The sequence below is a fragment of the Mixophyes fleayi genome, chromosome 9 (genome assembly GCF_038048845.1).
Source record: "Mixophyes fleayi isolate aMixFle1 chromosome 9, aMixFle1.hap1, whole genome shotgun sequence".
NCBI classification, from domain to species: Eukaryota; Metazoa; Chordata; class Amphibia; order Anura; family Limnodynastidae; genus Mixophyes; species Mixophyes fleayi.
Genome location: NC_134410.1, coordinates 42656025 through 42668232, shown reverse-complemented (window position 1 = coordinate 42668232; position 12208 = coordinate 42656025). Strand labels below are relative to the sequence as shown.

The 12208-nt window shown below is 36.7% G+C and overlaps 1 protein-coding gene across 1 annotated transcript in view; it reads right to left on the bottom strand.

Moving 5' to 3' along the window:
• Positions 1-12208, bottom strand: part of FMR1 (fragile X messenger ribonucleoprotein 1) — a 31160-nt gene that overhangs the window by 12664 nt on the left and 6288 nt on the right. The window contains exons 3-10 of the mRNA XM_075187323.1: positions 11738-11831; positions 11584-11616; positions 6788-6859; positions 6468-6616; positions 4670-4763; positions 3078-3194; positions 2703-2873; positions 2426-2504 (exon numbers count right to left, since the gene is read on the bottom strand). Of these exons, the coding sequence (XP_075043424.1) occupies positions 2426-2504; positions 2703-2873; positions 3078-3194; positions 4670-4763; positions 6468-6616; positions 6788-6859; positions 11584-11616; positions 11738-11831 (809 nt within the window). The remainder of the gene's footprint in view (positions 1-2425; positions 2505-2702; positions 2874-3077; positions 3195-4669; positions 4764-6467; positions 6617-6787; positions 6860-11583; positions 11617-11737; positions 11832-12208) is intronic.

Below are 12208 nucleotides of genomic sequence, written 5' to 3'. Positions count from 1 at the left end.
CGACTAGTGTTTGGCAAAACATGTTACATGTTATGTATGTTGCAGACTGCCATCTTGTGGTCAAATATTGAATAAATACATTTCACCAGGTCCAATAAAAAGCTGCTTCTCTTATGACCTTACTTCTATAGTTCAGGGATAAGTAACCATAGCCACTTGTAAACTACAGTTCCCACAATGCTAGACAACAGTTATAATGACCAACTGTCATCATACAATACTGAACTGTTTTCACTGTGAAAAATAGCATTTGTGCTATCATACTTGCTGTTCAAAGTCTGCATGGCAAGTTGCACTGATATTAATAATACATTACTCCATCACTTGTGTCAATAATAATGTATTTACAATAGTGTCCCTTCCCTTTAAAGCAATGCATTTACAATAATGTCCATTACAGGACATTTCGCTTATCAAACAGTCTATGGCTCAACCCTATTGTTTTACCATGCGCCTTTCCACCAGGAAAGTAAAATATTACATCTAGAACATTTCAGTTAGTGTACAGGGACTGGGGTCACTTGCAGGAGAAGAGGGGACAACCTTTAGAAGGACTCTGCAACCAGCATGCAAGAAAAAAAAATATTCCCGGGTGAGAAATTGATTATTGTCTATTTGTAGAGTGTACCCATATTAACCAGAGCTTGACATTGAATACTGATTCATTCACATAAGTATCAGTTCCAGTAGAGATTACACTCTAAATTCCCTAAGATACACAGCCAATTTTTGACCAAAACCAAGTTTAGCCTACTAGTAGTTTTTAGACAGTGGGTGTAAACCGGAGCACCCTGAAAAAACCCAAACACGGGGAGAAAATACAAACTCCACACAGATAGTGCCATGGTTAGTTAACCAAGTGAAGTAACAAAGCTAAACATTGTGCCTCTGTCGCTCGGATAAAGATTATATGGCTTTTAACAAGTGGGAAGGTTGAGGGTCACACCGATACTATATGTTCTAACCATTATTATTAACCTTTATTTATATGGCAGAGAGCATACAACAAGGCATTACATGGTATAACTGTAAAATACAATAAACAAATAACACTACAACTCTCCACACAGCTAGTGATAGCCTGGATTGGCAATAGGGAGCAAGGGGTATATTCAGCACAGGCTGAAACCTGTGCCTATTAGTGTGGGCACAACTAACAGGTTTAGAGCCACTGAAAGAGGTGTGAAGACAATGGAGAGTGGAGTCAATTGGCAGAGCCCCTAAGGAGGAGGTGCGCAGTGTAGCTGGTGAGCTGAAGTTATAGATAATGAGAACAGGAGGAAAGAGGGCCGCTGGTCACTAGAGCTTACAATCTAAAGGGAAAAAGGCAGACAAACAGATGATGCATGGGAGTGAGTCAGTGTAAGGGGATCTGAGGACAAGAAGCAAGAGTGGAAAAGATGGAGGATGAAAGATGGTGAGTATACTACATGGTGATATGATTAAGTGGAGGAATGGTAGATTTTTATGAACAGGTAGGCTTTCAATGACAGTTTGAAGCTTTGCAGGCTAGGGGGATAGCCTAAAAACAAGGGAGATCGTTCCAGTGGAGGCAGGCAGCACAATACAAATCTTGAATATGGGAGTGAGATATGGTTAGATTATAATTATAGCAATATATAATCTCCAGCAGGTATTTCAGGATTTGTCACTATTTCCCAATTATCACAATATAATCTATAGCAGGTAAAGAAGGTATCTAAACTATGCCAAGGGAAGTACAGATGCTCAGTGTATTCTGAACAAGGTAATGGCTGGCTGAGGTATAGTTGACTGAAGGAAAGGAATGCAGGAAGGAAGCTGCAAGTATTATTCAACAACATCGCCTGAAGAAATGTTATGTATGCCTTATAATGGGCACCACCGTGAAAGATATTACCTTAGTGACGTCAGAGAGTGACAAATATTATGATATATTTCATAACGGTTTACATAATGTATTCGTATCACTCAAGTCTTATAACCGCATCACCTTTTTCACCACCTCTTGTGCACGTTTTGCAGACAGACACTGATATAAAAAGCAAAAGGAAACCCTCTTCTGAACCACAATTTTTCCATGACCAACTTCTGTCTGTGTTTTTCAGCTTTGCATCTATCAGGCAGATTATTTTCACTGCCCTGGGATAGGACACAGTACTGCTATATCATCTGCACTGGATACAGTTGTATCCAGAAGATGTGTCTCATATGCCATGGTTAAACAAATACAAAAGCCACCTAAATAACTAACAGAACTGATGTAGCCCCCATTAAACCTATCTGAAAACAATGTATAAAAAGTATAGGTAGGATAGCTCAGGTACCGCCCAAAAATGAATAATTTTGTAAATAAAGAGACGTTTTCATTGACTATCCAGTAATTTAAGAGCATTAGAAAAAAAAAATCCAATATTTACATATAGAACAAACCAAAATGACATACCTACTAAATTTCGGGGAACTTGTATCACATCTTCAGCAAATTCAAGGTAAGTCCTTGCTTTCTTTACAGCATCTTGGTCCTAAAATATCACATGTAAAGATCAACTTTAAAAAAGTAAGACATAATATAAAATGTTAGAATTCTTATTGTGCAATAATTAGAAGACAGGAGCCACTCTTCTTACACAATTATCATACTTCTGCTTTTCAAAAATGTGAGCAGCCAATGTAGCCAATATCAAACTTATTTTTCATAACTGAAATGGTATAATCCTTACCTCCCCATAAATATGAAATGTGCATGTGTCTTCATCCAAGTCGATCGCAGTTACACCAGGAACCTTCCTCGCTTGTTGTATATTTGCTCCATGAGTGCCAATGGCTAAACCCATCAGATCTTCTCGTACAACAAATTGCTCATGAAATCTGGATGCTAGCTGCCGTGAGCTCTGTAAAAACACATTCTATACTTACAAATCACACCTCCAACATGTTTACTACTGAGAAGCTGCTAAAATATCATACTGTTATTTATAAAATACCATGACTCCTAAAATGAATAAGCAACATGCTAAAAAGATGACAATTTGATTTACAGCCAATGTGGTCTTTAATTTCCAGTTACAAAGTACAATAAAGTGTAATCCACATACTTCAAGTTGCTTGCTGGCTTCTTCATTTCTCAACATCAGAGACAATTTGGTCCGCAGACTCCGGAAATGCATATCACTCAACATGTTCGCCCTTTTGATTGTAACTTCATTGACTGACTGTAATAGAGAGGTTATTACAAAGCTTCTCTAAAAAATGAGACGATAGTGTTCATATGATGCTCCATAAATCTAATAGCAATGATAATTTAATTTATTCTACAAAAATGCATAAAACAGATTAGATGTATGAACTTCATTTATACAGTGTTCACATATATATTTTGTTGATATTTCTACTGCATTTGGCTCTGTTAATGGTTTTGCTGTGAAGGGATCAATTGACTACAGGTTGATTCTGGAACCACACACTTCTATGCAGATTTTTGGTGCACTTGACTGTCAGAGAACCTATTTCCGCAATTGTTAAAATCAGGGGACACACGTGAAATAGCAGGAGAGTAGGCAGAGCTTGAACAGACTATAGCCAATCAAAACATTAGAATGTTAACAGCAACGCAGTATTATCTGTTCATTAGGCAACATGATTTCCTGGTTAATGTGAAAAATGTGGCAGGGTACACAGGCCACTTTATACTGTAGTGCCTCATTTTCCATAAGGCTAAAGTACAGCCTATTCAGAAACTGCATGAGGAACGCACATCGCCAACAAAAAAAAGAAACTACACATGTGCACTAACATCCTACTTCAAAAGGCACTTATAAAAGGAGTTTTCCTGCCTGGTTAGGACAGGAACAGCTTCGTTTTATTTTAGAAAAAGTGATCTGCATCCAACGTGTGGCACTTAATCTCCCATTGTCAGTCTGCCTCCCAGGTGAAAAGTAATTTATTACCTTTCTTTGCATTTTTCAATTTATGACCTCACAGAAAAGTATTATGTAGTGTCTAAAAATACAGTACTACTTTAGTAATCCTTGGTAGACTACGGAGATGTTTATAATAAATAGCTCTCTAAGGAATGTGTCATAAGTGTTTTAAAACCATGCTTTTTAAAGTCCCAACAAAAAAATTGCATTCTTAAGTTCCCATAGAAACCCACAGCAGTCTACCTGTCACACAGGAGTCAGTAAGTGCTTCAGTGCAACAGGAAACCTAGTTATCCTTTCACAACAGGAGCTTCTAAACTCTAGGCTTTCTTGGCTGGAAAAGAGTAACTTTTTAAAATGCTTTGGTATCATTACACCAAGAACGACTTCAAAACATCTCAAAAGCAAAAACAATTGTTTTTATATCAAAGAATGCAAAAAGCAAGAGTGTAAAAGAATGGGAAAATCCACCATTGAGCACTTTTTTGGTTAAAGGTGCAAATATAAGCCCTATGCCAAACCGAACTGCTGGTTAAATACAATCCGTAGCGCCTTTTTTTTTTTTGCTACTTAATTTAAATCCAAGGAAATTGGGTATGTGATGCAGTGTAGAATTAGGACTGCGTACGCCTGCAGAGAAATAATCTACAACAAAGTGTAGTAACTGGATACACACTGTTATAGTGTATCTAACCAACAATTTGACTAAGTACAGAAGCTTGTAAAAAAAAAAAAAAAAAAAAAAGACAGGTTATGGCAATGCTTACCAAGATGACAAGCTGGCAGTTTTCTGAATCATAAGTGACTGAAAATGCTCCAACTGCCTTTTTGAAATCTTTATGGGCAGATTCTTTTGCACACCTGAAAACAGGAAACAAGTAGTTTAAAAAAAAACTTTAGATTTACCTCTAGGAGTCTCAACTTAACCTGTGTTTCTTGCAATATGAGAAATGTTTCTTTTTTTAAACACTACAATGAGTAGAGATAGTAAAGCTACTTCTGAACCATTACCTAATATAACTACACCATTATCACACCAGAATTTGGAAATACTGGCTTCTCAGGGTATAAGAGCGGATTCCTAGATACAACAGTGTTCCAATGGTTAGCCCTGGCTTGCTAACTGTTAATGGATAACGTTACCCAAAACTAGGATGGGATTTCCACAGAAATCAAAAAAAAAAATGTTTGACTTTGTATTGATCCGCACAATAACATAGATATACTTAGCCGGTATGAGCATTACCATTCATTTTATTTGATTTACCGTATATACTCGTGTATAAGCCGAGTTTTTCAGCATACTTTTGTATGCTGAAAAAGGGCACTCGGCTTATACACGGGTGAACTTACCTGGTGTCCGGTCCCTCGGCTTCAACTTCTGCATATGCGTTCCAACACAGGAAGTTCGGCATTTGGAACGCAAACTTGCGTTCCAAATGCCGAACTTCCTGTTGTTGGAACGCATATGCGTTCCACTGCGGGGTGGATTTACAAGCCGTTCGATCACATCTTCTGGGTCTCCAAGTTTTGCCTTGATTTAAACAGCACCAGTACCTCTTCTACTTCTTAATGATGGTTCTGACAGGGTAAGTTCCTAACTGGAAGCATTTTGCTATATTTGTATAGCTTTTCTCTGCCTTGTAACTCTGAATTACTGTTGTTTTGAAGTCCTCAGTCAGTTGCTTAGAAGAACTTGCATGCTTGTTGAGAGGAGGCATAATATCCTTATATATTTTCTGACTCTCTCTCTCTCTCTGATTTTATAATCATTTATGAATGTTCCTTGTCATCTAGCTAAAAATGATTTCATAGATTGAACCTATCATTTTTATTTAGGTTTTTAAAATTAGCGCTCTTTTCCACCCTAGGCTTATACTCGAGTCAATAAGTTCTCCCAGTTTTATGTAGTAAAATTAGGTGCCTCGGCTTATATTCGGGTCGACTTATACTCGAGTATATACGGTAGTTACAAATGCAGTACTTAGCAGACATTTCTGCAAAAGTTGCTTGTTTTATACCAATATTACATTAACATGGTTAAGACTGTTTCAGAAAAAAAATAATAAAAAAAATAAGAGTTGTAATATATATATCTCTATCTTTCACATTCTCCGATTTTCCACCTTTCAAAAATTTATACTTTTTCCCCACAGTCCCCTTAAGCACAGTCCACTTTATATAAATGTATTAACTAAATGCAGTATTTTACTGCCATGCTGCAATACAGCATTTTTCTACTACACCACTGTGTAAAGTACAGTATTTTTTCAATAAAGCAATGAAATTTTTTTTTTTTAACATTTCACTGAATATTATTAACCAATTCTTTCCTTTTGCATTGTAGCAATGCAAGAAATCAAAAGTTAAATAAATGGGGAATTAAAATGTCAAATAGAAAAAAAAAAAAAAAAGAAAGATGGAATAAAGTTATTGAAAAAAAATAAAATAAATAAAATTTAGTCATTTCATTTAGCAGAAAAAAAAAATGTCACTTTGACAAGAAAAGGCAATTTATGGAAAAGAATGAAGGATCCATAAGGAGGTTTTTCGATGGACACTTACATTTGCCGCAAATCTTCAGGTACTTCCAACTTAACCTTATGGAAGGTATTTTTTGTTGCTGCCTTGTTAGGGTTTACAGATCTCAATCTTTCTATGGTGACAATCTCATTATACGTAGCGTCACAAGCTGCATATTCTATTACGTAAAACTAGGGTGGAAGAAAAACAAAACAAAAACAAAAATATAAAATTTGGTCATAAAATTCTAACCACCTATGTCATCATTTGTCAGCTGGCCCACATGCCGGTGGAAGGACTTAAGGAAAAGAAAAGCTAAGCTATCACAGAACTGAACAAAAGAGAAATAGACATATTCCTACCTCACCCTTTATCATTCTAACTTTAGCAAGCCACCAGCAACATGGCTCTTTTTCATTGGCTCTGGAATAAACCTGGAAAACATATTGAAATATCATTAAACAAGGTTTTGCAATTTGGCCACAAAAAATAACTCAAGTGTAGAAAATGTCTCTAATACATCAGATGAGTCTTCTTAGAAACCAAAGAACACCAATGATAGTAACCTAATATGTGCTTACAAACACACACAAAGCATAAAATAATGCATAAAGCAGAGAATCCCGACCCTATACGTTACAAGAAAAAACCCAAAACAAGACCTCAAAATCAAAAAGCATGCATGTCAATGCTAAACAATACAATGAAAGTATTAGAACTACCCTTATATTAATTTAGAGCAGTGACTATGGGATAGGGCAGCCAAAATATCATCTCTATTCCCTGAAAACTTGGAAGTTATCCCACTCTAACTTAGTTATATTTCCCATATTATAGGAGTCTGCTAGGATAGTAAAAAAAAAAAAGCAAAACATAGCATAAAACAAGATAACATATTACACTTTTAAAACAAACTGTTAAGTAGTTATCATGGCCAGCGCAGCAAGACAATAGAGCCCTTACCATTTAAGCCAAGCAGAATGGCATCAGATCCCAACATTGGAAAGAGGTGAACACATATCTGGCTACCCTGTTCAAATTAGGCATCACATGTAAATCTGTCTTCCATGATGAAATCATTATTTAAGTATCCTTGGAGATCGCTATAGGAGACTTGTGCCATATGTCCCAGATCTTGACAATAATAGCTTAATTGTAACCATGTTAAAATTAAACCAAGGATAAAATAATTATGATTCATTCCTGCTACTCATGTACCCACTCAAACACAGAGAAACATTGTTTAGCCTAGTACAAGTAAAGTAATGCCAAAACACTGAAAACAAAGTTATGAAATGGGCCTATAAATTTGTATTCAATGAAGGTTTTGCAGAGCTTTCGGTTCATTTTAACTCGGCATACACTTTTGAGATGCTTCCAAGGCACATACACACTAGCAATATATTGAGGCAATGTACAAATACATGCGTTCCACCTAAGCCTAAAGAAGAACCAATGTTCCCTTTAGGTTTCCCATGTCAAAATTTCCATACTGCAGGACTACAAATCAAAGAATCATTTACTCTATGTAAGCTTCTTCACTCACTGCTCTTCATCTCTGCAACAAAGTTAGTGGGCTACAACACATAGATAATCCACACGTGCATGGTATACTACAGTATGAGTTTCTTCTATGTAAGTAAACATGGGAAGAAACTTGTAATGCCAATGACAGAGTTAGAAACACTTGCAGAAATCAGAAGATGTACCACAAATCCACACATTGTGGACATTTACATTGCATGAATAACTTTAGTAAGTGAATAATAAGCAGCACGGTGGTTGGCTGCCTTATAGTGCTGGGGCCATGGATTGATATCCAGCTAAGGTAATAACTGTGTGGAACGGTAATATTCTCAAGTTTACATAGGTTTTAAGCCATAATCCAAAACCATATTGGTAGATTAACTTGTATCTGACAAAACTGACCTTAAAGAGAGACAAAGTGAGTGTGAGTGTTAAAGCATTTAAATCCGTGGTTGAAGTGGGCTGGTATAGCGTGGTATGCCATACCATGCCTTTTTCTACTGCTTTCATTGGAAACTATCAAATTCCTTTAACTTACATTTTTCATACCGTCATTTCTAAGTTTCCACTTCGACCACTAAAACTATAAGTTTCCCATCCCTTTACCATACAATATTATCCGCCAACTCTGAGAAGTCATTACATGAACACTCCTGGGAAACGGAGCTTGGTCAGGATCTTCGGGCTGGTCAGTTATTTGGACTGGAGTAACAAAATCCTCCACTCGCATACAAATCAAGGAGAATGCTTATAAGTTTCCGTACCTATGGTACCTAGCTCCAATGAAACAACACAATCTTCCCCAACCCTGCTGGAGAGATTGTCGAGAATCTGTCTCTCTCCTTCACATATGGTGGTCCTGCATAGATTCTGGTCTGGTGCCCGGGACATTTTTCTCACCCTCACTGTTACCTCCTTGTTCCCCAAATATGTGTTGCTTACTCTATCATGCCAGATCTTCCAAAACATCAGAATAGGCTTGCCATAGATGCCCTGAGCGCTGCAAAGGTAGTGAATTCACATTTGTTTATCAACTACTTGTATGTGTTTTTCATTTTGATAATATTAATAATTATTAAAGCAGAAATCCGGGTTAAAATTACCATATGAACGGTAATAGTGCACAGGCCGCATTACTTTCGAGAGTAAAGTGGCCATTTGAATTTTCACCTTTAGTTTGCTTGTTTAAAAAAACAAAACAAAAAAAAAACCCTTGCACCCCACCAGAAGGAGAAAGAAAAAGGGCCACTTTTGTCTCCCCTGTAAAATACTCAGCTAAATGTCCCCTTCCCTAAAACTGTTCTATACTTTCAACACACGCAGAGGCAAACAACTGCGTGCTGCCTTAGGTATGCAGCTGTATCCCTGGGATGCACCTAATTGGATGATGTGGTGTGTATTCAAATTACTGAACAGTTTATGTAAGGGAAGGAGTGACAATGCATTCCTCAATACAGGTGAGGCTACATGCTGTTGAATGACAGCTTGTTTGTTACCAAGAGCAGCTGTATTTTATGGCAACATTTTGCAAATGTATGAGGGAAAACAAAAAAAACAAAACCCAAAAAACACGTGTTCTGTGGTTGGAAAAACATGGTGTAATGCTTAGCCTACAGCTAGTTAGTAGGCTAATCTACCTGTAATTCTTCCCCGATTGGGTCTTCATTTGAAAGGACTTCCCCAATTACCAGGAGAAATCATGCACCCAAGCACACAGCCAAACAGTGAGTATACTTCCCCATCCTAAACTGACCCGTATCACATCATCCTTGAGGCTGTCAGTCCCAGCATGTGAGCTTTGCTCCTAATAAGATTTACAAAATAATCAGTTTATTATTGTTTATTTATTTAGCATCAAACATGTTTTGCAGCACTGTACAGAGAATATTTGTCATTCACATCAGTCCTTGTCCCATTGGAGTTTACAGTCTAAATTCCCTAACACACACAGTAGGGTCCATTATGTCAGAAGCCAATTAATTTACCAGTATTTGTGGCAGGAAACTTGTGCAAACCTACAAATATCAAACAGATAGGGCCCTGAACCCAGCGCTGTGAGGCAGCAACGCTAAACGCAATATCATTCCACACTGCAAGATTCAACAAAGTAGTAAAAATACACATCGATATGTGTTTTACTACATTAATGTTGTTACACAAATTAAGCAATAATTAACAAAAACATACAAACATCAAAAAACCCACAATTATATCTTGGTATCTTCTCTCTCACACAAGACTGCATTTAAAAAGCTTTCTGTAAAAACAAATAAAATCCATCAACTGCTTTCTTGCCAAGATTCTACCATAGGTGAAACAAAGAAAAGGCCATACAAATGAGTAAAAATAACATTATCTGGGTGATATGTTAAATGCAGTGTAATTAGCTGGTTGAAAGTCCATAACATGTTCAACAAAGTCTGCAACATGATGGTGGCTGTAGTGCTGGCTTCCGCTCTTTTTAATGTATCTATAATTCACAAACTACAGCATATACGCAAAACAGGTTCCTCAAGTCAAATATAAATATATCTTTTTTGTAATGTGCTACATTGCTATTGAACAATGACTGTGCTTGGGGTATTTTGGATTTCCTGCCACCTCAGCTGAGATGGTAGAACTGACCTTACTTGCACTGTGAACAAGCCGAACAGAGAGCAAAGCAATGCCCATAATCTTGTCTCAATTTATCTCAATTAAACTAAACATAAGTATAGTCACCATATAAAAGCGCAAATTCATAGCAGCACAGCATAGCCATCAAATGCCACTTAAGCCGCCAATAAATAATATCCAGAACAATCTAACAAACAGCGGTGGAGAAGCTTAGCTGCTGTCATTCAGAACCACTTTCTCAAAAAGTAGATTACTATACAGATGGAGTGGAATTTGTTGCAATAAGGTATAGAGTTCATAAATAGTTCCCGTTTACTTCAATGGGGGGGGGGGGGGGGGGGGAATCAAGATGGATACAAAGCATAATTCTAGCCAATGGTATTTCTTGTAATTAAATTAAGAAAAACATCTTGCCTTTGTGAAAAAGTTCTTCGGTTTTTAAAACTCTAGTGTAAGGTTTTCTTTATTACTATAGAAATTCAAATGAACTTTCCGGGACCTCCAATGGTACCAAAACAAACAGCTACTAAACAGAAAAACATTGTGCAACATACGTGTCAACATTTTTATAACCTGTTAGAAAAGCTTTTCTAGTTTGTAGTTTAAACTTTGATATCTGAAAGGCAGTATTTTAACAATGTACCCACAGACTAAATAAAATAGTTTTCCTCCAATACTTTAAGGCATGCCATAAAGCTTCAATTATATTATATTTGGTCATAGGTTAGTTTCCCTCTGATCAATATCCCAAATTAGGTTGTGCATTGCAATACTTTCAGCTGATTGACATATACAAAGTAATCTTTCAGGTCTTACTTCATACTAGTATATTATGACCATAGAAAAACCATTTACTTCCTTAATCAAACGGACAACTTTCAAGCATGTTGTTGAGCCCAACAATATCACAACACAGTGTACAGATCAAAAAACAACATTGATGTGCAATACAGTGAATATTGTTTTCTGTAGGAAAAATGCTTTGTTTAGTAAATTGGCGATCCTCACAACCTACCATGAAATCATCTTCGCCTTTCACCCTCAAAAACTAAAAAGAATAAATGAAAAAAAGAATAGTTTATTATCTATTATTGGGTTTTAGAACAATAAAGGGATGGGGAGGAGAAAGGTTAGGAACACTGGACTACCACAAGGACTGTACGGCTTACCTCCACTTCATCACTTTCGTTTATGTCCTTATTACAACCTGAAGGTGGCGGAAACCTTACATCGTGGAATGGTATCTGTCTCTCTGGTTGCCAGCTGCAAACACAAGCCCATTATAATTGTCCAATGTAATTCATTACAATATTGCCAATGTATGCATAACAGACCTTTAAAAATGATCATACAAATACAACAAGGATTAGAGGGACTAACCAGCACATGGGAATTTAACCTGGCGTGATGCTAGAGTTGCACGGATGAACCAAAATTGCTTAAATTCAAATGAACAAATACAGCACATGTATATACATGTGATGGTGACGTTTAAAGAGACACGGTCATCAAAATTTTGTATAACATATTGAAACATACCTTTAGTAAAAAGAATATAAACATGTAGGGGCCTATAATCTATTGGGTTACTTAACTTTTATGTGCAGTTATGCATTTAATTACTAAACATATATTAGATT